Genomic DNA, 27467 nt, shown 5'->3' on the forward strand with positions numbered 1-27467 from the left:
GAAGTATCTATGAGTAGGCTGAAGGTAGAGGGAGCGTGCTAGGGATCCAGAATGTTTCTGAGTATCTTAATAATTTAAAGAATTTTATTTGCCTAAACGCTCACATATTCTCACACACACCTGTGAAGTTATCCCTCAGTTATGCACCTATTAGAATTTATTTCAGCAGACGTGGAACTGAACAGTGCAAACACTTGAGTTCACTTCATCATGACTCTTCAAATACCTTTGTCCTGTGGATAAAGCTTAAGACAAAAGACATGAGCCAGAATGCATTTTGTGATAACTTTTTCTTGTCTTTAGAAAAAAAAATATGTACAAAAAAAGCTGAGAAGAGCCAACATGGAAGTGTCAAGAAAACATTCTGATAGGTACAGACAAAAGAGCTCCTTCAATCAAAGGAGTTACATGTTAGTTATCACCATGCTAGAAAAATGAGATGCAGTTAAAATTCTAGAATAATTAAAAGCCACAAAAGTGAAACTGTTGTTCTGGGGCCCCATGTTGTAGATTCTCTGATTCCTTTTCTGTAAAATAATACTGTGCAAACTGTAAAATATTCATTTTCATATAAAGTCCATATAATATGAGATACAAAACTGTTGAATTGACAGGGGAGGCTGATGTTGGCTGCTTTTTGGAGAAAAGGTGACAGTGACACCTGACTGCCAAAAGACATTCCAGAAAGATCTTGAGTTCTTTAGTAGAGGCCATTATCTAAGAAAGAATCATATAACCCCAATACCCTCCAAATCCGGAATTCTCTGACAATTGTTTGTGTAACTAGGTGACTTTGTAAATATATCACTTTAAACTTTGAATGTAACAATTTGTTAAGAGATCAGAGCGCAACGTTCTTTTTGAACACAATTTTTTTTCTACAGTTGACTTTGAGATTTATTATTAACCAACGTGGTCCTTCCTGCAGCTCAAAAGTTTGCCTTTTATTAAAATTCAAAAATTCCGGAGGAGGCAGCAACTGTGGTAATAACAGTTTAAAGTGAATTGTTATATTTACTTCTGTGTTTATAAAACTGAGAAAAGAAAATTTGTGTACAAATATCACAAAACGTCAACCATTGAATAAATGTGGTTCTTCAATGCACGCTTGAACAAGAAAATTTTGTTGGTTTTAAAATTCTGGCATAAATATATTAAAGCTGACCAAAACAAAAAAAAAAAATCAGGGCAAGCTACATCACTTCCTCATACAAAAAATGTACAAAACATTAGCTTCTAACTAGATAAACATAATATTTGTCATCACAGTTTGACATTGAGCAACTGTGTGTTTTGAAGTATAGAATTGGAAGATGATTTTAAAAAACAGCTTCTGACACATCAGTCGTCTCAGGTAACTTCGGTCATGGACGCAGAGTGATTCTGTGGAGCAAACACAAGCAGATAAAATCTGAGATAGGGTTGCCTGACACATGCACACTCACTTGTCCCTAAATATTCCCTTGTTTTGTATCCTCAAGGGTGCACAGTCTGTTCCCTCCCACTAATATGCCCTTCCAAGGCCCCTCAATTTCCCTTACCTCTTTTGGTTTTTTTGTTTTATTTTATTTTTTGAGATGGAGTTTCACAATTGTTGCCTAGGCTGGAGTGCAATGGCGCAATCTCGGCTTATCGCACCCTCTGCCTCCTGGGTTCAAGCGATTCTCCTGCCTCAGCCTCCCGAGTAGCTGGGATTACAGGCATGCACCACCACGCCTGGCTAATTTTGTATTTTTAGTAGAAACGGGGTTTCTCCATGTTGGTCAGGCTGGTATCAAACTCCCAACCTCAAGTGATCCACCTGCCCCAGCATCCCAAACTGCTGGGATTATAAGCGTGAGCCACTGCGCCTGGCCTCCTTACCTCTTTCATTAAAACTTCCCTGATTTTTCATCCAAAATAGGATAACTTCTTCACCTAAACTTTTTTTTTTTTGAGACAGGGTTTACTCTGTCACCCAGGCTGGAGTATAGCCTTGACCTGCTGGGCTCAAGTGATCTTCCTATCTCAGCTTCCCGAGTAGGTAGGACATTGGGCACATGCCACCATGCCTGGTTAACTTTTAAATTTTTTGTAGAGACAGGGTCTCATTATGTTGCCCAGGCTGGTCTCGAACTCCTGGGCTCAACTGACCCTCCCACCTTGGCCTTCCGAAGTGCTGGGATTACAGGCATGAGCTACTGTGCCCGGCATCTTCACCTAAACGTATTCTCTATATAATTCTGTCTTATGCTTAAGTATTTTCTAATATAAACATTTAAGAGCCTCAAAGTAACTTAGCATCCCACACATTTTTAATGTAATGTTTTAAATATGAAACAGTTCCAACGTTTAAAACCTTTCTATATGTTTTATCCTTAGAGTCACAAGTTACATAGAAGTGAGTTTATTATTTCAAAATGTATAGAATTTTGGGGGGATTTGTTTTTAGTTTAACTTTTTTTGGCTACAGAAAATGTGGTTTACATAATACAGATGCATTAAAATATTTTTCTTGAGACTTGTATCATGGTCTTGTATACGATGCATTTTCATAATGTTTCACGTGTTTTGAGGAGGGTTATATATAATGCACATCAGATCAACCTTATTGATCATGTGTATCCTTACTATTTTTGTTTGCTTATTACTAAGAGAAATGTATTACAATCTCCTATGACTGAGGATTCATCCATTTTCCTTGTAATTATGTCAAATATTTTTGTCACTGGCTGGCTTTTAATTAGTTTTAACTATTAAGCTTTTATACATGTAATCAACTAGGTGAGGGTGGATATTTAGGTTCTTCTTTTGAGTAAAATGGGCTCTTCACTGTTTACAAGGTTATTTCTCAGTTGCAAAAATTCTCTCTCCATGTTTTCCCTACCATTACTCCTCTATTCAATCTTGGCTGCCACAATCAGACAGAAAGCTCAAGGACACTTTTTTTCTTGCATTGGTAATATAATAGAAACTTTAGCAGCAGATAGTAACTGCTCCAGGTTCAACAAATGGAAGCATTCAATTAAAAAAAAAATATATATATATATATATATAACCTCCCACTTCTTGCAAACCTAAGGTCTTATCTTTTATTTGAACTTAAAACTCAATGCTTTGGGTCTATGAAATTATTAAATCTTTAACAAACTGTGGCTTTGATCTAATTATTATTATGGCTTCCCTGATTTCTGTCTTTTTTTTTTTTTTTTTTGAGACGAAGTCTTGCAGTCTTGCTCTTGTCCCCCAGGCTGGAGTGCAATGGTACAACCTCGGCTCACTGCAACCCATGCCTCCTGGGTTCAAGCGATTCTGTTGCCTCAGCCTCCTGAGTAGCTGGGATTACAGGCGCCTGCCACCATGCCTGGCTAATTTTCGTATTATTAGTAGAGACGGGGTTTCACCATGTTGGCCAGGCTGGTCTTGAACTCCTGACCTCAGGTGATCCACCCGCCTCGGCCTCCCAAAGTGCTAGGATTACAGGTGTGAGCCACTGTGCCTGGCCACTGATTTCTGTTTTTAGGACACTGGGGAGATTTACATTATATTCTTTAGAGCTCAGATACACATTTTTAGAAACTGAGTATTTTGTATTTTTCAAGGTACATTTGTCTGAAATCTTTGTGAAAACTGAGGTTTTGGTGCATTTCTTTCCTAAGGCAAAAATAACTTTACTTTTTATTCTTCTACAATATGCTTTCTATTTGAATTTTTTTGGGTCAACACTTTGGTCATTTATATAAGATTCCATTCAAGAGTAAATGGTAAAGATAAAGCCATTCAATATCCTAAGATAACTAGGTAGATGACTTGAGGCAGATTACTTTAACTGTCCCTCCAAGTCTTTTTTTTTGTATTGATAATACGAAGTCTATAATATCACCAGTTCTGAAGCAAGGGGCCATCAGAATTCTCTAGGAGTACCTCCTTCATTTTTTTTTTTTTTTTAAACTCCACACCTGCTGAATCAGAATATCCTGGGGTGAGGGTCTACGTATCTGTGGGCAATACAGATAGAATTCTTTTTTTGTGTGTTTAAAACATATATAATATATAAATTTAATAAATATATATTATATAAACAATATATATTATAGTTATAACTTATATAATATATAATTACACATTATAAAATTAAATATAGAATTATATAATTATATATTTATATATATAATATATTAACAATAAAAATTTAATATATATAAAATATATTAAATATGTATAAGTATCTTTTAACTATATATGTATACATATATAAGTATATATACATACATAGATGAAGAAAGTAAGGCACCAGGTTTAAGTAATATGCCCAAGGTCACCAGTCAAAATTAATATGTATGTATGTATATATGTATGTATACATACGTATATATACATACGTACGTATGTGTATATATACGTACATATGTACGTATATATATACATATGTACGTGTATATGTATATATACGTACGTATATATACATATATATTAGTATATATATGTATCTATATTTAATATATATTTTATATAATTACATATATTTTTCCTCCATGGGGAAGACATCAGGAGACTCTATACCAACATCCGGAGTGAGTTAACACAGTTGCTTCATTTCTAATTTAATTTTTGTTATTAGAAACTGTGTGGACGAGAACGCAACTGAACAACACTCAGCTGATTGCTCATGTACATTGTGAGCGGGACGGGGTGCAGAACATGGATAATTAAGAATTGCTTCCTTTGGGATCCCAACAACTTTATACAATCATAAAATAATTCTTTGAAAAACTTGACTATTTTTGTTTTATAATTGTTTACTTTTTGGTTTCTCTATGGTATTTGGGAAAGATTTTAGAAAATGCACCCCGTCTCAATCAACTATACTAAGGGGAGTCACGGAAGGCAGATATTCAAATTTGAGGTAATGTTTTAGAGAGGACCAGAGCACTGTGGCTCTGAGGGCTCCATGTGGCAAAGGGGAAAGAATGTCTTGGGAGAAAGGGAAATGAGGTTGACTGATGCCCTCCCCATCCAGTCTTCTCCTTAAGATATTTTGAATAGTGGGATGGATTTCATGTGTATGAATGTGTGCTCTGAAGAGAGGTTCTAATCTCTGATCTTAAAAGGTCCACATGCTGGGAAGATGGTTCTGTTCCAAAAATTACAAAGATGCCATTTCTAACAGAAACCATGGCTGTTGGAGTTGCAAGGGAAGTTCTTGCCCACAGGAAGGTATTTATTTTTGAAAAACTGTAGCTCAGGTTCAATATACCAGCCCCCTGTAGCATGTTTTCATATTCAATGCTGGGAGTTGTGGATTTCAAAAAAGAATTTTCATTGAATGAAATCTCAGACTGTGTGGTGTAGGAGAACCAGCAGGGCCTCCAGTATTGGATGAGTCTTCATTTAATTTTAACTGGGTGACTTTGGGCATATTACTTAAACCTGGTGCCTTACTTTCTTCATCTATAAAATAGGATACAATAAAACCAATACAGTATCATGAATATTAAATGAGACGACTCTCAATAAATGCTAGTTCTCTTTTCTTGACCAACAAATAAAGGGTTTATCTTTCTAACTATCCATGTGGAAACATTTATTACTAAATACAGATGCTTGGTGACTTGGATTTTTCACAATTGGTATGGATGGCATAATGTAAGAGGCAATACTTCTCTTTAGCTTTCTGTGGCTTCATTCTGGCTAGCCTGCAGAAGTCCTTCTCATAGTTTCTTATAAATCTCTACTTTCCGTGGATGTTCAAATAGTGATTATGGTCAAATTTGAGGTTCTTGGTTTTGGCTAAAGTGTCTACTTTAGGTTTTGGGACAAGTTTGTATTCATCCATCAATATTTATTTCACACCTAGTGGATGCCAGGATACATGGTAAATAAGACATGGTTTATAGGGTCCTCAAAAAGTCCCAAGTCTTTGGAGGAGGCAGACATGAGGGAACACTTGGCTTTAATTATGAGTGACAGTCACATGAGAGGGGTCTGGAGGGTCCTTTGGCCCAAGCCTGGTGTTCAGGCAAGGCCTCAGATTGTATCCATAGGAGGTGGCATCCATAATCACAAAGATCTATTGACAGGTTTGAGAGAAGTTCAACTACTACCTGTAAACAATGAATTAATATCTATTTTAAGAATGCTTTATCTATCTTGTGAATAGCATTTTTTGAAACCCTGTTTAGCACTTCATTTTTCAATTTAAGTAGAATCCCTCAAAATAGACCATCAGTGGCCCTGAGAACTAAGAAAGAAAGAAGTCTAGGGAAGGCGTTAGACAGATGTCATGCTTGAGCAGTGCTGGGTGGAAGGATGAGGTGTGCAAAAGGGGTGTTCTTATATCAGGACATTCGGGGGATAGCATTTACAAGGACACAGAGACTGGTATGTCTATGGAACTCAGCAAATATTTTCTGTTTCTTTTTAAAATTCACTTGTTTTCATTTTACCCCCCAAAATAGAGACCCTCTCTGACTTCACTAAACACAGGATTGTAATTAGGGAAGAAAAGTTAGAGAGATTCTATTTCAGTATTTCATTACAAGGTATCGCTATTTAGCTAATTTGATATTTAACCTGTAGCAACAGGCTGTATATAAATAAACCAGAAATATTTTTGTTAACATTTTATTTCTAGACCAAGTTAAAATGTTAGCCTTAATACGAATTAAGGGAAAACAAAACAATACTTGGTACTGTATTAATGGAGAACCTTAAATATTTTTCCCAAAATGGAGATATGGAGGTAGCTTTCTTGTTCCAACCCCTGCCCCCCACAAAACCTGGTTCATTAATAATATTCGATTTAATTAAAGGTAAAAAGGCATAGGATATTGAGACCAGCCTGGCTAACATGGCTAAAAACTGTCTCTACTAAAAATACAAAAAATTAGCCAGGCGAGGTGGCGTGTGCCTGTAGTCCCAGCTACTTGGCAGGCTGAGGCAAGAGAATCGCTTGAACCCCGGAGGGAGAGGCTGCAGTGAGCCGAGATCGTGCCACTGCACTCCAGCCTAGGCGACAGACTGAGACTCCGTCTCGGGGAGGGGTGGGAAAGAGCCTAGGGTAGTTTATCTTAGAGAGATGTGATAGTTAATCATCGTTAAATAGTGAAAATATGGCCGGGCGCGGTGGCTCACGCTTGTAATCCCAGCACTTTGGGAGGCCGAGGCGGGCGGAACACGAGGTCAGGAGATCGAGACCACGGTGAAACCCCGTCTCTACTAAAAATACAAAAAAATTAGCCAGGCGTAGTGGCGGGCGCCTGTAGTCCCAGCTACTCGGAGAGGCTGAGGCAGCAGAATGGCATGAACCCGGGAGGCGGAGCTTGCAGTGAGCCGAGATTGCGCCACTGCACTCCAGCCTGGGCGACAGAGCGAGACTCCGTCTCAAAAAAAAAAAAGAAAAAAAAAATAGTGAAAATATTATTTTATATTGCACTGATATGAAGTACATAATAATTCCAAAGGGAACAAAAGGAAGTGATTTGCTTATCTCTTATATCTTCTATAAAAATGCTTGAGTAGGAAAATGCCAAATACAAACAAGATTTCAAGATAGACTGTGACAAAACATAAACACTTTAGCCGGGCTCAGCTACCTGAAAAAGATGACATGCTAATGAAAATCATATTAGTTGTCCCCCTATCTGCTTAAATAACTCCTCATCCAGTTTTCCTACTTGATACCTATACGGCCTTGGGCAGGTAATCTAACATCACTGTCTTCAGTTTTTTTTCTTTTTTTTTTTTTTGAGACAGGGTCTCACTGTCACCCAGGCTAGAGTGCAGTGGCGTGATCACAGCACGCTGTAGTCTTAATCTCCCAGGCTCAAACACTCCTCCCACCTCAGCCTCTGGAGTAGCTGGGACTACAGGCATGAGCTACCATGCCGGGCTAATTTTTGTATTTTTTTAGTAGAGACAGGGTTCTCCATGTTGCCCAGTCTGGTCTCAAACTCCTGGGCTCAAGCAATTCACCTGCCTTGGCCTCCCAATGTGCTGGGATTACAGGCGTGAGCCACCACGCTCGGCCTGTCTTCTGCATTCTTATCTTTACCTGTGAAATAGGAATTATAGTATCTATTCAATAGGGTGGTTGTTCAAGTAATGATAAATTTATAAAGCTCCTAGCAATTGTCCTGGGCAAAATTAAGTGCTTCATATCATCTGTCCAGGCTCCTTTCAGTTGGCAAGTCATCTTCCTGGCTTTCCATGTCTTCTCAGAGTAGACTTCTTCCTCTTCATTTGTATTCATACAGCACTTCATGCACCTCTGATTCAGCATGTAATATTATGACTACCTATTTATATTCACCTTTCTTGATCATCTGTGATTTATTTATTTATTTAGTAGAGATGGGGACTTGTTACATTGACCAGGTTGGTCTCCAACTCTTGGCTTCAAGCAATACTCCCACCTTGGCCTCCAAAAGTGCTGGGATTACAGGTGTGAGCCACCATGCCTGCCCCTCATCTGTGAGTTATTTGAGGGCAAGGACTGTGTCCAATTATTTTTTGTATCCCTGGTATGATGCAAGGTTCTGTTGTAGAGTAACAGATCAGGAGGTACTGTTGCATTGAATTTTTGTCACAAAAACAGGTCCAAAGGGACATTTAGTAGCCTTTTAAAATGTGTCTCCAGCTTACATCACTGTGTGTAACACAACCTATTTCTTTCCAAATATTATCCTAGTTATTAAGTCAAATTGGTTTTTTCCATATGATTAGTCGAAATTTCATAAATGTGATATTATATTGTAGGTCAAAATATCCTGAAACAGCTAAGGTTTAAGTTAGACATTGCTAAGAACTCTCTGAGGATTCATGATTGCCCCAACACCCAGGATAAGTATAGGAATAATTGAGGGGAAAAAGTGAAGACTGCCTTTTGTGAGGGCCTTTACAATAAATGAATCAGATTCTCTTTGATGCTGGGTAGATTTAGTGGTATTCATGGATTGATACTGACTTCCCAAAGTGTTCAGCCTGTGGGTTTGGTTTGCTAAAACTGCTTTACCATACCTGTGCACTTAAGGTTTCCAGAGGGCTTTCTATCCTTGGGAAAGCCATTAGGGGTACTCCACGGGGATCCTCAGGCTTGGGTTTGGAAGGAGATCCTTGCGTTCCTTTAAAGTTATGAACCACACACATTCCCTGCAGGATAAGAGGGAAAAAAGAATGGGGTCAGACTGCAGCCATCAATGCCTGGCATCTGTGAGGGTGGCAGGCCTTTCCCCTTGAATATCATCACCAGAGTGATCTTTTTCCTTTGAGAGAGGGGGAAGGGACTATGGGAAGTACTGAGGAAATGTCTGTTTCATCACCAGATGACCAGTAATAATCGCTCCCCACCCCATTGGGTCTGTTTTCTCACCTGTAAAATAAGAATAGTAATATCCACTTCACAGATTTGTAGTGATTAAAGACACGGTGAATGCAAATCACCTCATAATAACAGCTAAAATTTATTGAAGGCCGCTATGTGTCTGGCACAACTCTGAGGATTTTATCCAATTTCACTTAACCCACCCAACAATTTCATAAGGGAGGTACTATTATCTCCAGTCTAGATAGGGGGGCACAGGGAAGTTATCTAACTTGCCCAAGGTCACACAGAGATTGAAACTCCAGAGCCCCTAAATCATATCCCTATACTAGTTTGCCCCTTAAAAAGTGCCAAACGCATAGCAAGTATTCAGTCCATGTTAGCTGGTCTTTAACTCATCATCTTCAAATTAGGACTATTTGCTTGAGATTAGATAACTCTTGAGTTTTCTTTTATTGCTTCCATTTGAAAACTTTCCCTGTACTGCCCACTTTTCTGTTTCCTGCTGAGGTCTTTTCATAACTGACTGTTTCTAGCATCTTCCCTGCTTTTTTTTTTTTCGCCCAAGAAGGACTCTCCTTTTCCCCGCCTCGTTCATGCTTTCTTTGTTTCTTCATCCAGCATCTTCGAATCTTTCCTGCTACTCTTCAAACCCTGTAGCACATTGGCATGTATCCTGTCTACCTGGCTCATCTCCATCTTACTCTTACACTCAGCTTTTTTTTTTTTTTGAGACAGAGTCTCACTCTGTCACCCAGGCTGGAGTGCAGTGGTGCAATCTCTGCTCACTGCAAGCTCCGCCTCCCGGGTTCACACCATTCTCCTGCCTCAGCCTCCCGAGTAGCTGAGGCTACAGGCACCCACCACCAGGCCCGGTTAATTTTTTGTATTTTTTAGTAGAGACGAGGTTTCACCGTGTTAGCCAGGATGGTCTCAATCTCCTGACCTCGTGATCTGCCCGCCTCGGCCTCCCAAAGTGCTGGGATTACAGGTGTGAGCCACTGCGCCCGGCCCTACACTGTGCTTTACCTGCCCCCATCAGGAAATGGGAGGAGGGGAACCTGGAGTAACTTTGGAGTGGAGAGACCCAGGTTCCTCTGCTGGTTATTGGTTGGGTAGCTATTGGGCAAGTTACGTATCTTTGAGCCTCATTTTCCTCATCTATAAAATGAGGATAGGAATATTGTTAGAGTTGCCCTGGGGGCACTTGATTAGATGTCTATAAAGCATACAGCATGTGGTACTTGTTCAGCTAATAACTTCCTTCCCCTTCCTCCCACATTCCGCCTCATGGGAAACACAAACATAAAGCACTATTGAACATTTACAGTAGATATCCTGCCATTTTCAGTGTTTGCTCTTCTTTTTCTGTCTCCTCTCCAAGTCTCTGCTTTGGAATGCTTCCAGGCTCCTCCAGGACATCCTTCTCCTCCCATTTCCCAGCTTTGTGTGTGTCTGTGAGGTGTGTTCACATGCACGTGCCAACAGGGTGGCCTCTCTCATGCCAGAGGAATTCAGCCACAGATCTGGGTCTTACATAAAGGCCATTTGTGGGAAAACAAATTTTGACATCAATTGGGAAGTCACTTGAAAGCACTAGCAGACCAAGTAGTTACTGAGTGATGAGAAACAGGGCTGCATGTTATGGAGAGAAAACAAGTTTAACATTGAAGCAGGATTTGTGTATGGGGCTTCAGCAAACCCCAGTATCATCCCACAAAGACCCTACAAAACTGCTTGGAACACTCAGAATGGCTCTTCCTCTCTAACGGGGGATGGCAGCTTCAGAACTGATGGTCAGCAACATTGTTTGTCTTTTCTTGAGCCGAAGTCTATTTATATACCATTGATCTCCCTTTGAAACCCTTCTCTTCCCTTCAAGTCACCTGTTTTCTTTCCTTCTTAAAAAAATTCCTCAGGAAGGGTAGTAGGCGGTAGGGGGAAGAGGAGTTGGTTAATCAGTACAAAAATACAGTCAGATGGAAAAAATGAGGCCTGCTCACTATAACAGTAGAGTGACAATAATTAACAATAATTTACTGTATATTTCAAAATAAATGGAAGAATAGATTTGGAATGTTCCTAACACAAAGTAACAGTATTTGAGGTGATGGAAATCCCAGTTACCCAGATTTGATCATTATACATTGTATGCTTGTATCAAAATATCACACACACCCCCTGAAAAGTGTGTAACTTCTATGTATCCATAAAGTGTTGTTTTTAAAAGGTGTTCCTCTGCAAAGTTCCTAATGAGATATCAACATTTTATGATCACTTCAGCACTACTTTTCCTGCAACTTCATCCAGAGTATTTGCATTTTAGTTTTTCATCTTTCACTATAGAAAGAATGCCTGGATCCATTCAAAATACTGGCACATTTTTGTTTTATTTCTCTTCACTTTATTGCATGTTGCAGATATTGTGTTTTTTTAAAATTGAAGCTTTTTGACAACACTGCGTCCAGCAAGTCTATTGGCACCATTTTTTCAACAGCACGTGCTCATTTTGTGTCTGCGTCAACACTTTTTTAAAGCCATAAAGTGCTTTTAAATTAAGGTAAATACATTGGTATTTTTTTTAGACATAATGCTATTGCACACTTAACAGACTACAGAATAATGTAAACATAACTTTTTATATGCACTGGGAAACCAAAAAATTGTGTGCCTAGCTTTACTGTGATATTCACTGTTGCAATGGTCTGGAACCAAACCTGCAATATCTCTGAGATATGCCTGTCAATTTGAATTAGAAAGAAGCTTCCCAATCAGTGTTCTGAATGTGAGCATTGTCTATATCTTAGCAGATTTTTTACAAGTTGGAAAACCGAGTTAGAGGCTGGGAGAGGCATGTGTGTATTTTGCATACTGGGGAGGGTAGAAAGAGGGGCTAGGAAAAGGAAGTGTTAAGTCATATGACTGAAATCCATCTATGTGTGATGCTAATCCTAATGGATCTTGGACCAGAGAGGGCAGAATAGGAGGAGGGAGGTCCTTCAAGACTGTGATGGCTTCTTTCTCCTTGGCGAGCTTCCTGAACATTGTTAGGGGATTCATTTCATGCACAGTGTGAGGGTCTCCAGGCCTGATGTTTCACTGTAAATTTTTCTGGGCCTGTTTTAAGTCCTTGAAGATAATAGAAATCTGCATCTCTGAGGTGTGACCATGCAATGGAATACTACACAGCAATAAAAAGGAATTATTGATACATTGCACAACATAGATGAATCTCAAAATAATTATGCTAGGTGAAAGATACCTGAAAAAATACATTATGATTCAATTAATATGAAATCGTAGAAAAGGCAAACTAATATAGAATGACAGAAGATCACCAGTTGCCTGGGGATAAGAGAAAAAGAAGGGTGAGAGAGAAAGTTGTATGCCAAAATTGATCAAATTGTACACCTGATGTGTCATTTATTGTATACCTATTATACTTCAATAAAACTGTGAAGGAGAAGACAAAAAGAATAAAAATTAACCTCTTTTTATCAAATGCAACTCAATTTAATGCATTTCCTAGGTGAGCAGGTGGCCAGACCGCCATCTATTTGAGGAACTAAAACATAATCAGAAATACAAGAAAAATGTATTAACCAAACTCTTCTCCAGGAAGACAGGTGGTTGAGAAGCCAGTTAGTGGAAGTAAGATTCCCAAGAGGCATGTTCCAATAGTAACAGAGGCCCACTAAAAAGGGTGGGTGTGATAATCTGCAGGATTTTTAAAATTTCCGAGTAGGAGATGCAACTTTGGAGCTAGAGTTGAGTTTCTTGGGATGCTGGAGAAGAGGCTGCTTGCTTCTACCAGTGCTCTTCATTCTCTATTCTTCCCTGAAAGAACACTTAGCTTTTGCCCCCAATATGCTGAGAACAAATATTTAAAGCAGATTGGTTTGAAGGTATGCCAATTTATCATTAGTCTGCTTGACCCCAGTCCCAAGCCCAGTGTTGAAAGAGGTAGAGCCAGCTGTCCTTCTAGGGGCAATTCTCTCCCGGCCACCCAGAAGGAATTTGGCAATCCTGTTTCTGAAAGGAAAGGGTGTTTTGAAATCATTTTTGTAGCAAAAGCATGCATAATACTTGCAGAATAATTGTAATTCACAAGGTTGGGACAAAAGGAACACAGATGGTGAAGTCTGGGAAACCTGACTCACAGTTTTTCAGAGAGTAGAAGGGGGGGAAAAGGTAAAAAGAGGGAAGTCAGCCTACCAGAAACAGGGCCACTGCAGTGCCCAGGATGAAGCCAGCAATCACGTCCGAGCAGTGGTTCCGATACTCAGAGACCCGGTTGAGGCCTGTCAGGAAGGCTGTGCAGAGAGTTCCGAGGCACAGCACCGGCTTGGCCAGTCGACTGCTCTTCGTCTTGATTGTGCTTGTAATATACATCTGAAATGGGACAGAGGCTAGGGAGTGACCAGGCAGCCTCCTTGTACTGGTGTGTACACATGCCAAGCAAGCAGGTACATACACCAGCACACACAAGCAGGGGCTGGTGTCAAAGCAACCACACTAACTAGTATTCCTTGAGCAACTCCACTAAGCTATTTAATAAAACATTTAGGTAGGAAATCAGTGCAGCAAGAACAGTGAGCAGATGTACATTAATCAGTCTTTTGTAACCTAGCGGACATGTGAACAGAAGTTATTAGTGACACAAAGAACGCATTAACGATTAGATTCAGAACATGCAGTTTTTATGTGACAAGTTTAAATATCATTTGGGGTATAAGAAATCCATATGAGTCTGAGATACCAAATAAGCCTTCTATAGGAATGAAACTTTTGGTGGAGAAGACCAGGTAGGAGAGTGACTGTAAGCGACAGTACATTTTATTTTTTGTGTCCCCAAAAGTTCCTAGCTGCTTCGTCACACCTTCAGGCGATTAATACCAAAGTGTTGACTGATAAGTTAGTTGATAGGCTGAATTAGAACCTCCCAACAACTGTGTCACATAAATAGGTTTCAGCTGTGCTAGTAAATGGACTCCTACATTCCTTAGGACAGCTGTGATCAGCTTTACTCGTTCATTTACTCCACTGTTTCTTAAAATATTAAAACTTTTCAATGTGTTCCACAAGATACAAAAGGTCAAGAAGACCTGAACTAAGTAAAAGATGATACACTTTATGACACCTGAGATGTAGGCGGCTGTTATTAGTTTGTTGTGAGGTGCTGGGTAAGACTCTGACGTTTTATAGGTTCAGTTAGCAAATGTGTCCCTGGTGATCTAGAGTTAGGAAGCCATGCCTTTTTCAAGTAAGTACACTTTTTTAGCTAACCTTTGGTAGTAGTTACAAAGTACCACTAGAGGGCACCATTGGTCTATCATTTCTTAACAAATGGGCTATGTGAGCTTAGCAATTCTAAAAAATAATGTGCTGATACTTATATAGTATGGGTATATGGCCTGAGCACATATAAGTTAAAATAGATGCACTTTACAGTATTACAATAGAAAGTCTTAATATCCTAAATGATGCCTCAACACTGGTGAGAATACCAGAAGATAGGAATCTCTTCTATGTAGCAGATTCCCTATAAAACTGGTTAGATCAAAGTTACATAAATTACAGCACATTATTACACTATTTTCAGACTCTGTGGTAAATGTCACTTAAAATCTACACCGTATATATTTAGTTGTTCATGCTATTATGTTTTCCAATTATATCTGTCATAAATCTTTCCTATAAGATTAAAAACTATTAAAAGTATAAGCCTATGGTTAGTTGGTATTCTTCATAGTATTAGCTAGTACTTTGGAAATCCTTGTTGAGTAATTTCTGAAAGCATTTGACATGTAATAGATGCTCGGAAGATTTACGCAACTGGAATCTTATATCAGGGTTTATCTGACTATAGTCTGTGAGGCATGATTTGAATTGGATAACATCTGAATCCTTGAGAATATGTTATAGTCGCATTTATTCTGTGTAAGCTGATGATATTTAGTTCTTTCTTGCCCAAAGAACTTCATGTCTCATTGTTGAGACAGTAGTTTATTATAAGTAACAGAATAATTTTTATAATGGCACTATAAAAATTAATTTCACACAGCGATGACTTGAGTCTGATAAAAAAAATACAGGAAAAAGCACAAGAATACATTGTTTAGATTCTAGGTAGTTAGGACAAATCAACATTCTGAAAATTTGAAAATATGTTGAATACTTCAGAAGGCTTTATTTGTTTAAAAAAAATACCCGCATAGAGGTTTTTTGGTTTGGTTTGGTTTTTGGTAAAGCAAAGACATTTGACCAAGCTATAATCTGTTTCGTAAATTGAGGCTTTTGTGTTATTTGCATCTTTGTTTCTTTAACGTGGGGATAGCTGAAGTCATTTTTGTCACATATTCATTAAAGAGTAGATCCAAAAGAAATAACTAGAAAGACTTATATTTGGTAGTTGGCAGTTGACAAAATAACCCTATCGATGTGATCCCGTAAATGGGATACAAAGGCACTATCTGCTCCTGGTTGTTTTAAATAAATAGATCAGACTCATAGTCACAAAGAATGACTGTGTATTAATTATTAGATTCAGAACATGCAGTTTTTATGTGACAAATTAAAGAATCATTTGGTGTATAAGGAATCCATATGAGTTTTTGCCTTTTTTCCACCCTAGGGGTGATGGCACAGACCCGTTTTCTTCCCACAGAGGCAGAACATGCCTCCTGCAATTACACTCAGTGACAGGAAGGGTAGCATCTCCCTGGGGGGTGGGTTGAGGGCATACTCAGAATGTTTGGGAAGAAGGACAGTTTGAAAGGAGTCTTCCCTCTGTCTTTTCCCTTCCCCCACTTTCCATTGAGAATCACCAGACTAGTCATATTCTGAATATAAAATAAGTTGAAGTAAGGAAAGGGGGTGTTTTTGGCCAACAGTTGCTCTGCCACTGGTAAATGCACCTGATGTCCACTGGCAATATCGTATCAGCCTGTGGAGCCTTTGAGCTGGTATCTGCATGTCTATATTCTAGGTCCTAAGAATGCATAAGCCAGACAAGAGTGAAGTGAAGTGATTTCCAAAATGAATACAGTTAAGTTGGAAAATAAGAGAGACACCATTGTTCTTTAAGATGTGGGACATACTTTGGTTTTTCTGTTACTACAACAAAAAGAAAACAAGAGAAAATTATACCCCAGTGGGGCAGTCAATGGCTGTGCGATCTGGGGGATAATGAGAAACATACTTTGGGGTGCTGAGGTTTTTCTAGGATCATCCCTGTCTCCTAGCAAAGTCATGGAGAAAAGTATCAGAGCAAAGGAAAGCTGTGTATTTATCCTGGGTATGCATGTTGTTGGGGCAGCCATTCATATAAGACCCATGCTCGCAAATTTCTAGGCAGGTGTGAGAAGGTGTGCTGTTCCGAAAACAACCAAAACTTTGACAAAGAGTACTGGTGTGGGAGGTAAGAAAATCTCAGACACGGTACCAGGAGTCTGGGTCTCTGCTCTTGTTGTATGATCTTAGCTATACTGTGGGACCCAGCTTTCACATCTGTAAATGGGAGGATGTAATTAGGTGATTATCAAAACATTCCAGAACTAATATCCTCTGGTAGATCAGGAGATTGAAAGTGGGGTAGAAGTGTGTGTGTGTGTGTGTGTGTGGAGGGGGGGGGGGCTAGTATATCAATAGCATAATATAGAGAAATATGCCATACCTAACTTTAAGAGTCACCATAAGTGACAATGAAAGAATGGAGACAGACAGGGCAGGGAGACACACATCCTATCAAAAACTGGACTTAGGAGAGACAAGACTTGCACACTCACCGTGGCATATAAGGCAGAGTAAATGCTCAGAGCAGCGTGTTTGGAGGGAAAGGATCTCCGAGCCTTTTCTATCACTTCCAGGTCCCCAGTACAAATGTTCCCATTGTTTATAAACTGGTGGTGTGCTTGGCAGTCTGTACTGGTGTAGTTCGGCTTGCACACAGTCAGGAAATATGGCGTTAAGTGCCCAGTGACCACTTGTCCGGCGTTTACAAAAATGTCAGTAGCAAAAAGTCCAAATGCAAACACCCCTATAAGAAGATTTAAAATCATTAGGAATGGTAACATACTCCGTCGATTGCATTTTTCTCCTAAGAGAAAACAGCGGTGAGAGTCCATGATGACCTATCAAAATGATTCTAGGTACTCCTCGGAGTATCTTCCCAGGAGTGGTACCTGCTTCCCAAATCACCATTTCTTCCAAATTGATGTAGACATTCTACTGTTAGCACTTTATGGTTTTGTATCAGTAGTTTAGAAAAAGCACAGTCTAACGAAAATAGTTTGAATTTTGAAGTCATATAGACTCATCACTGGTGACTCATTCACAGTGTAAGTTATTTATCTTTTTTGAACCTTGGTTATCTTAGCTGCAAAATGGAGTAGGGGTAGTTTGGGGAAAACAGAATAATATATGTGCAAAATACTCGCTATGGTGTCTACATAATTAATCAACATCAGTTCTCTCTCCTTCTATATAAAATACGTTCTCCCTGATTCTACTTGGAAATGCAAACCATCTTGGGAAGAGTTATTTACAACATGGCAGGTGAGAGTAAAGGAGGATCTTATGGAATTATCTTTTAAAAAAATTATTCTAGAAACTTTGCTTGGAGTTTCATCTGATGTTGGAAACAGAAAATGAGAATAAAGGAAAAGTGTTAAAAACAAATGTTGTTGACCAATAGTCTCCTATTGCTGCTATAATAAATTACCACAAACCAAGGGGCTTACAACACAAATGTATCCCCTTCAGACTTCTGTATTCTGGAATTCAGAAGCCTACAATAGGTTCCACTAAGCTAAACTCAAAGCATTGGCAGGGCTGTGTTCCTTCTAAATGCTCAGGGTATCATCCACACCTTTCCTTTTCCATATGTTCTAGAAGTTGCCGTCATTCCTTATCTTATGGCCTCTTTCCAGCACTTCACATCATTCCAACTTCTGCCTTCACTGTCATATCTCCTCTGACTCTGACCCTCCTGCCTGTCTCTTATAAGGACCCTTGTGATTATATCTGGATAATCCAGGATAGTCTCCCTATCACAGCTTCAACCACGCCTGCATTCCCTTTTGCCATGTAAGGTAACATTCAGTTTCCAGGGACATGACCATCTTTTGGTGGGGAAGGGTGCATTATTCTGGTTTTGCTGTTAGTCTGAAAACCCTGTGAGTAGGCTACACTTCCTGGATTTTATTTGTTCTCTGGTAAATTCCAGAGGATTAGCCCCAACAAGCTTGAACATACAGAGGTTTCCTTACAGAAAGCTTTGCTGTGAATTATTTCAAGGCCTGTATATTACATCTATGCACCGAGAAAGGCTGTGTAGAGCTATAAGTGGGTTGAAGAGATGAAGATGTCTTATATGCAATTGAAGGTAGAAGTTGACAAGTGTGAGAGGCAGCATTAACCCTTGTAAATGTCAAGGGTCTGCTATAGTTTCAACTAAATGTCTACCCAATTTTGACTCCTGTATTCAGTGTTCTGAATCTGCAAATTGTGCTGACTTCAGCACCCAAAAATTAATCCATTATAGCGGAAGTGAAGACTAGTTTGGCTGAAACCGTCATCTGGTTTTCATTTGTATCTGTATTGATTGCCATAATCTTTCTTTTTGTGGCCTTGCCAGAATGTGCTTTATCATAATGAGAACTAGCTCTTTTAATAGCTTCTGCTGGCTCATACTCATTGGCCCTGACCTCTGAGAGCAGGCATTCTTTGATCATCCGAGGCAGTTTTCACCCCCAGGTACTGGAAGTCTGAATGGTTGGAGATTTTCTACATCTTCAAGCAAGATTCTCAAAGACCAGGTTGCTGGGTCTTTCAAGGGGCACCAAGTCTGTCCAGACATAACTTTTCCAGGAAACTAGGGTAATTTACGATCTGAAAAAGGAAAAGTGGCAGGATCTCCCTTTGGCGTTTGGTCAGAAGTGTTTCCAATTAGGGCAGGTTTTATTCTTCCTTTGGCAGAGGATTTCTAGGCTCTTTGGGTCAGTGCCAGCTCTGTGGTCACAGCGATCGTATGACAGCCACTCTCCACGCCACTGTCCTGTATGCCAGGGCTGAAAGTGGCTTTCTCTTCTTCTCTCTGACTTCTGTGGATTGTGTCTGTTTCTTCTGCTGGCTTCAGAAGCATCTGCTGTCCAAGCACTTCATTCTGGTGCATTTGATCCAGCTTCAGAAGGTACCGCATCAGCCTGGGAAGCCCACTTGCCCCGTGCAGGCCACACCAACAAAGCACGGGGGAACCTGCACTGGTGACTCACAGACCATGTCAGATCATACAGGGCTTTTCTAAAGGAACTCAAGCCATCTCTGTGTTACTTAACCCTGAGCTCCTTGCGTGTATTTTTACAAGCCTCAGAAGCTAAAAACAGCTACTTTTGCCCTTACAGTCAGATGAAACACCATTTGGTCTCCAGTATTGCAAGGTATGATTTGAAGATGTTTTAAAAATGTCTCTGTATCTTGGCTTGGAGTCTAAAATTCTTCAGGTGAGATCATATTTTTTAATAGATATTTTTCATTTCTGTAACCCCGCACCCCTCGGATGGTTCTATTTATCTTAAGGCTGTGCTTCATCTGTGATGTTTCTTACTTCAGAGAAGCCAATTATGTTTCTGAATGGATTTTCCAATTTATAAGAGACACAAAGGTCCAAAAGTAAAGCACTTTTGATGTGCCAGAGCTAGTGCTTGTTGTGATTGCTGTGGCTGTGTTCAGAATTCTGAATATGCTTGGTTTGGAAGATCAAGAGCTATAACCCGGAGGGTGAGACAGTCTTACAAAGTTTCTCAAATCAGCTGCAGAGCAGGGGAGGAAGCAGATGTGGGTGTCACAGGAGGAGCTGGAGCCCTGCCTGGTCTGATTACAAAAGTAAAGAGGTACTTCCAGGCTCCCTGCCTCAGGCTGGTGTCAAGCTTCAGGGGCTGGGAAATACAAATCTCCAGAAGGGTTTTTTGGAAATGTGGACAAAGGGCATCGTGTTCCTGCTGGGGTGTAGATTGGGAACCCTACAAACCTGCTAGAGAAGTTTCACATCCAGCTTGGCACCACAGCACAGGGTAACTGCATTAGCAATGGCCAAGGAAGGGTCAAATTAGTTGAGAAGAGGCTTGGAAGAATGATAAAAAAATTGGTGTCTGCTGCTGATGGCCATGATCAGGTCCCAGTAACATGGATTGTCTAAGGAAACCTGAGCTCTTTGTGTCCTAAAAGAACATAACTGATGCACACTGGGCTAAACAAAGGATGAAGAAAGAGGATGATGAAGGTGTTAAAGTCTCTCACGTTTTTTTCTCAGGGTTTTACCTGGACCCCATCTGATCTCAGATAGGATGTCTTTGGACAAGTTAGGATCTTTGATCCCTAGTAGTTTAAGACATGGAGTGAAATTCTGTGACCCTATTCCTGCTATGGACTCAGCACAGGACTCCAGCCCTTGACTCCACCAAGAATGTAGTAGAAACAGTGACAGAACCAGGAAACGTGCATGATGGAGATCTTCAAAGTCACCAATAATTGGTCTACTGACAAACAATAATAGGGCTCATTCCAGGATCCCTTCAGAACTGGGAAAAGTACAGAACCAGACTGCTCAGTGCCATCCACACAGCAGACCTTCATTAGGAAGCCTAGATGCATGCAACAGAGTAACAATTAGCAGGGCTTGGTGGGGTGATCAAAGGAAGGACCATGTTCCTTTTAGGCCCCGAAAGTCTGGGACCTTGGGTACAGCCTCAAAACTGAAGGCCAAATGTTGCATACTAAATGATAAGTGTGTAATTCTCCAGTCAAAAAAGGCACTTTGCTGACAGCTTCTGATGGATCATCTCTCATTATCCACTAAAATCATACATGACAACAGTGAAAAAAGATGGAAACTTTGCCAACTGATGCCAAACTGAAGGGAGGATGAGTGAGGGGTCCACTGTTGATAACCTTCATATGGAGTATGTTTAATCTGTCTCTCTCTCTCACACACACACATACACACACTTGCGAATGCACACACGCACGCACGCACACACACATACACACACACTTTTACCTCGTGGGAAACTCAAGCTTCTCCTCAGAAGACAGAGACTACAGAGACTGCAGGAGAAAACCTGGGGAAAGGTTTTCTTTCTCTCGTACTATCGGGCCCCTGAATCTGAGATCCAGGATTTAGACTCCCCAGAAAACAAGGCTTCTGTCTCCCCACTGGATGAGTTTGCTCGGAATTTGCCAAAGACTCTCCTGTCTTATCTGTTTTTTTCTAAATGTATTTAGAGAGAGACTCCTGGACAAGAACTCAACAGGAGGTGGCAGGGGCACAGGCATGGGCATTTCTCATTCTGAGAGGACTAGATCCACGTGTTCTGGAGAGCATGGCTGCTGTTGGCTATAGAAGCTTTGTGCACGCTCTATAGAGTACCAATGAGCCACACAGTGGGGACAGCAGATGCTAGTTCCTTGGAGCTGAGGAGCTCTAGTAGGAAGCCTGCTAACTAGGGACTGGACTTGGGGCTGTGCACATCTGCTTTCAAGCTGTAGCTCTGAAAAGTTGGCCAAGAGCAAGTCACATTTCTGTTGATGAACAGACCGTGCACAGGTCTTGCCCCATTTAAGAGTAAATAGGGAGAAATAATCACAGATCACATCAGACGTTGGAAAAATCTCCTATTTTAGACTAGTATGGCACCGTTCTCTTTTTTATTTTTCTTCTTTCTCTTTTTTGAAAAACTATTTGTTTTTTTATTTTATTTTTATTTTTATTTATTATTATTATTATTATACTTTAAGTTTTAGGGTACATGTGCACAATGTGCAGGTTTGTTACATATGTATCCACGTGCCATGTTCTTGTTTCAGTAGGAATGTTACACTTGCATAGATTATTCAATAATTTCCATCTGTCACATTAGAATTGTTGAATATGCAAGCTTTATTACAGCAAGGAACACACTTGTTTTTGCTCATCATTGTATTCCCAGCACCTAGCATCAAACTTGGCACATAGTAAACATTTAACAGATAATTGTAGGATCAATGAATGAATTGCTGAAGAAACTTTAGAGATTAACAGAAGAGGATAAAAGAGCATAGAAACTTGTCCATATTTTATAATTCATGTTGGTGCCTTGCATCCCTGATTTCAGACAACATAGAGTTGATAACAAACCATTTAGCATGTACGTTGCAGGGATCATATCTCCTTTTATAAAATTCACAAAGTCAGGCATAGTGCTAGGCAACTAGAAAATAAGTGATCATTAAAAATTGGGACTTTATAAGTGTCCCATGAATTGGAAAACAGTAAATCATAATTCACAAATCAAAGAATTCTCTATTCTAATGCAGTGAGAATAAAAAAACCTTAGAGTATGGAGATCTATGTCTTACACAACAAATACTTTTTATTGGAGATGTTTGTGAAGCACAAGAAGCTCAAGTCATGATGAACTTGGGAAGTACTGATGGGTAGTTTTATTGAGACATGCCTATCAGAAATGTCCCTATTTCTGATTCTGAGAAATTACAATGGTTGTCAGTTTCAGTATTAACACGTGGGCACATAAAAACTCCTGTATGTTTTCATGTGGGGAAACTAACACGTGGAACTTTAAAAAAGAAAAGAATAGTGAAAGACTTAAAAACAATTTATCTGGATTAAATTGCCAACAATACTCTGCAATTATGTTGAAAAGCTACTCTGTGGGCAGTTGCTTAGTCTGAACTGCAGCTTGTGCCACCCCTCCCTACTTTCCTTAACATTCGTTCTCAATCTGTTACCAAAAATTGTTGGCCAGGCACGGTGGCTCATGCCTGTAATCTCAGCACTTTGGGAGGCCGAGGCAGGCGGATCACCTGAGCTCAGGAGTTCAAGACCAGCCTGACCAATAGGGTGAAATCCTGTCTCTACTAAAAATGTAAAATTAGCCAGGTATGGTGATGCATGCCTGTAATCCCAGCTACTCAGGAGGCTGAGACAGGAGAATCACTTGAACCTGGGAAGCAGAGGTTGCAGTGAGCCGAGATCGCGCCATTGCACTCCAGCCTGGGCAACAAGAGTAAAACTCCTTCTCAGACAACAACAACAAACAAAACAAAACAAAAATCCTGTGGGTACAGTGGCTTGTCCCTGTAATGCCAGCACTTTTGGAGGCGGAGGTGGGTGGATCACTTAAGGCCAGGAGTTTGAAACCAGTCTGGCCAGCATGGTAAAACCCCATCTTTACTAAAAATACAAAAATTAGCCAGTGGTGCTGGGCGCCTGTAATCCCAGCTACTCAGGAGGCTGAGGCAGGAGAATCACTTGAACGTGGGAGGCAGAGGTTGCAGTGAGCCGAGATTGCGCCACTGCACTCCAGCCTGGGCAACAAAGCGAGACTCTGTCTCAAAAAACAAAAACAAAATAATAACAAAAATAAACTGTTTAAAGAGGACTGTTCTTTTGTTTCTCTATGGTAAAATGATGTCATGAAAGATAGTGAAAGGAGTAGCATGTTGTATGATATTGAGGATACTTGAACATTTTCTCATTTTCAAAATCTAACCAGCTTTGTGCATCGCTTTGTGGTAGCTTTTTTGCCGTGATGTCCACAAAATGAGAAAACGTGCTCTCCCATCAGCTTCTGGCCTGTTTTGGTAGAAAAAATGATGAAAAATCTTATCCCACACAGACAAGTACAAGCAAATGGCAGGGGTTTACCAGTGCCATTTCGACACTATAAGAGGGATATCTAAGGAATTCTTACACTGTTTCCCCAACCACATTCTGATTCAACCACCAACTCTTAGTCTAGATCGCATCTTTCATCAAATCACCACTGGAAATGGAACACAAGATTAAAGAAACACATACAGTTCACTTTTGCTTGTTCTTTTTCACATCAGGATCCCCAGTAGAAAATCTCCATCTAATTTCATTTTTGCCAAGGCACCTCAATTCAACTATTGAAGACCATTCCTTCAGGAAACCACAGTTTCTTTAGGAAAAGGAAAAGTGGTAAAATGCTTTCTCATTAACATGCTTTATTCAAACTGGAAGTTTCCTATGAAGATAATTTATCTAAGGTTACCATGTTCATCCCATTTCCTTATAAAGGTGTACTGACCTGATGAGATGTTTAACTATGACTGCCATGGATACCAGGTAATAATAAAAATAGCTAATATGCTGTGCTTAGTACATACAAAGTATTGTTCTAAGTGCTTTGCAATATTAGTTCACCTAATGCTCACCACGACTTTGAGGTAGACACTATTATCTCTACATTTTACAGATGAGGAAATTGAGATCCAGAGAAGTCAATTAACTTGACCACAGTCATACAGCTAGTAAGTAGAGGAGCTTGGGTTAGAAACCAAATAGGCTCCAGAGTCTATATTCTTAATCATAATTCTCTAAGCTTATTTATTATTAACATACATATGGATAAGCATCAGACCATAAAGATATTTTAGCTTATGCTTAGGAGCACACACACACGCACATACACACAGCACTGAGAAGAGGCAAGGACTTTATAGCATGTCCCTCGTGAAATGTATTGCACTTGCCACAACACAATACGAATTCTTCAATTTTGTAGTCAATTTTCCAAAAAGGCGATTGAATATCTATGATATCATTTGAATAAGGCACTTTTCTCGTCACTTTAGGAATGAATCTGACTTTTTTCTAGTATGACACAAACACAATTGGTGCAAATTGATCCGTATGCCTTATATATTGTGCTTCAAATATAAGTTTCTGGCAAAATTGAATACATCAGTTCCTTGGATAGTAAATTTTAGGTGTTTACAGAGCAATGCTATAGTCTCTTTCTCCTATCGATACTGCACAAACACCAAAGGCTGAGAACAGCCTGCTTGTCTTGATCAGATGGTTGAAATCATAAGAATAGATTTTATTTAAGTCAATTAATCTGAACCTAGTTACTTTATCTGTTAAAATGAATTATAAGTAGTCCTTGTATCACAGGGTGATTATTCAAATCATAAAAAACAGTTGTAAAAACACTTTGTAAATTGTGAGCCCTTTATTGATATTGCTCTTATAACTGAAAGAAGTAGATGTAACTAAGGGAAGTGGTTATAAATTGATTATAAAATTATTTTTTAAATGCAGGAAAGAGATAATGAAACCTACAATTGTAACAACCTGAAACAAACATTTGACTCAGTTATTCATCCTTTGCGTTAATAAAGCACCTTTTACAATGCGATAAGCTGGTGGTTTAGAAAAAAATAGCCTGTATTTGTCATTGTAATTACTCATGATGATAAGTGAAGATGAAGGATAATTACTTAATAAAGATGATGAGTCGCGGTGGCTCACGCTTGTAATCCCAGCACTTTGGGAGGCCGAGGCGGGCGGATCACGAGGTCAGGAGATCGAGACCACGGTGAAACCCCGTCTCTACTAAAAAATACAAAAAATTAGCCGGGCGCGGTGGCGGGCGCCTGTAGTCCCAGCTACTCGGAGGCTGAGGCAGGAGAATGGCGTGAACCCGGGAGGCGGAGCTTGCAGTGAGCCGAGATTGCGCCACTGCACTCCAGCCCGGGCGACAGAGCGAGACTCCGTCTCAAAAAAAAAAAAAAAAAAAAAAAAAAAAAAAAAAAAAGATGAGTAATCAACTAGAAAGCCCACCAAATATTTTTATAAACAAAAGAACAAACAAATACATTTTTACTTCCTCAAAGCATAAAATTACTCTACTTCTTAACAGGATTTTATCTCAAGAATGTCCTCTTTACTCCTTTGACAATTCCCCAGGGCTTTATCTCACAAATATGAGCCTTCTCTCTCACCAGCTCGCCGCTTAATATCTTCTCGGTCCCTCTCGGTGGTATAATGCCAAATGCTGCTTAATACAGAGGAAAACATAAAAGTTTGCCAGAGGCTGTGGTAACTTTAAAGTGGAATGGAACATGTGGATGCAAGTTAAGTCTAGAAAATATGCCCTAGATACAAACTAAACATGGAGAAAAAAATGTAGCTACCAAGAGATATCGAAATACAGGAATATTGAGGCCTGGATTTTTAGAAGGCTTCAAATTCGGCTTCTGTGATTCCATGTTTATAAGTTTCTAAAGCTGAAGTGATGACCTGAATCTACTCCCATTCCTACCACAAGATCAGCATCAAGCCCCCATGGGCAGCTGCCGGCCCTGTTGGTGGTTTACAGATACTGAGATCTGGCGCTGTTGCCCTCTGCTTGATGCATTTCCTAAACAATTTCATTATGTTCTAATGTAACAACTTAAATAGTTTCTGCTCACACCTATAATATCAACACTCTGGAAGGCTGAGGCTGGAGGATCCCTTAAGTTCGAGACCAACCTCGGCAACATAGGGAGACCCTGTCTCTGCAAATAATAATAATTTAAAATTAGCTGGGTGTGGTGGTGTGTGCCTTGCTCCCAGCTGCTCTGGAGACTGAGGTGGGAGGATTGCTTGAGCCTGGGAGGTCAAGGCTGCAGTGAGCTGTGATCATGTTACTGCACTCCAGCCTGGGTGACAGAGTAAGACCCTGTCTCAGAAAATAAAAATAAGTAAGTTGCTTCCAAAAACACACACTACTTTTTAAAAATAATTATAGAAAGTTTTGAAACTACTCTTTACTAACTGTTGAGTCATCAGTTAGTGCCTAGTTTTGTTATATGAATATTTTTGTTAGGCAAGATATTGTATAACTTCTTAAAAGTCTTTGAAATATACTTAAAAAAAACCTTTACAAAAGTAGTTGTCAGCTGAGGGTGACCCTGCCCCAGGGAACTTTTGTAATGTTTGGAGACATTTTTGATTGTCACTAGTGGAGGAGTGAGTGCTATTGGCATTTGGTGGATAGAGGCCGGGGTACTACTAAACATTGTATTAATACAACGCACACAAGTCAGTATTCTACTTCTACACAAAAAAAGAATTATCTGGCAGAGAATGTCGATAGTGCCGAGGGTAAGAAACACTGTTTTACAGCAATTAAGTTCACTGTAGTGTCATGAATTTGCATTGTCTAACCTGCAAAGTGCTAGAGAAAGCAGTTTTCTGCTCAGTCCTTTATTGGAGTCCAGCCTCTAAACACTAGTGCTAAGGAGGACCCACAGAAAAGAATCACTAGAGCCTCATATGACTCAATAACTTTCCTCTTGATAATTAGGGTAATCT

General features: G+C 39.7%; 1 protein-coding gene across 1 annotated transcript in view; it reads right to left on the minus strand.

Annotated features, from left to right (window-relative positions):
* Nucleotides 1-271: 271 nt before the first annotated feature.
* Nucleotides 272-27467, minus strand: part of PLPPR1 (phospholipid phosphatase related 1) — a 296330-nt gene continuing 269134 nt past the window's right edge. Inside the window, exons 5-8 of the mRNA XM_055271665.2 lie at nucleotides 17089-17339; nucleotides 13517-13693; nucleotides 8998-9129; nucleotides 272-1383 (exon numbers count right to left, since the gene is read on the minus strand). Coding sequence (XP_055127640.1) covers nucleotides 1351-1383; nucleotides 8998-9129; nucleotides 13517-13693; nucleotides 17089-17339 — 593 coding nt within the window. The 3' untranslated portion in view covers nucleotides 272-1350. The remainder of the gene's footprint in view (nucleotides 1384-8997; nucleotides 9130-13516; nucleotides 13694-17088; nucleotides 17340-27467) is intronic.

This window comes from Symphalangus syndactylus, chromosome 3, assembly GCF_028878055.3.
Source record: "Symphalangus syndactylus isolate Jambi chromosome 3, NHGRI_mSymSyn1-v2.1_pri, whole genome shotgun sequence".
NCBI lineage: Eukaryota > Metazoa > Chordata > Mammalia > Primates > Hylobatidae > Symphalangus > Symphalangus syndactylus.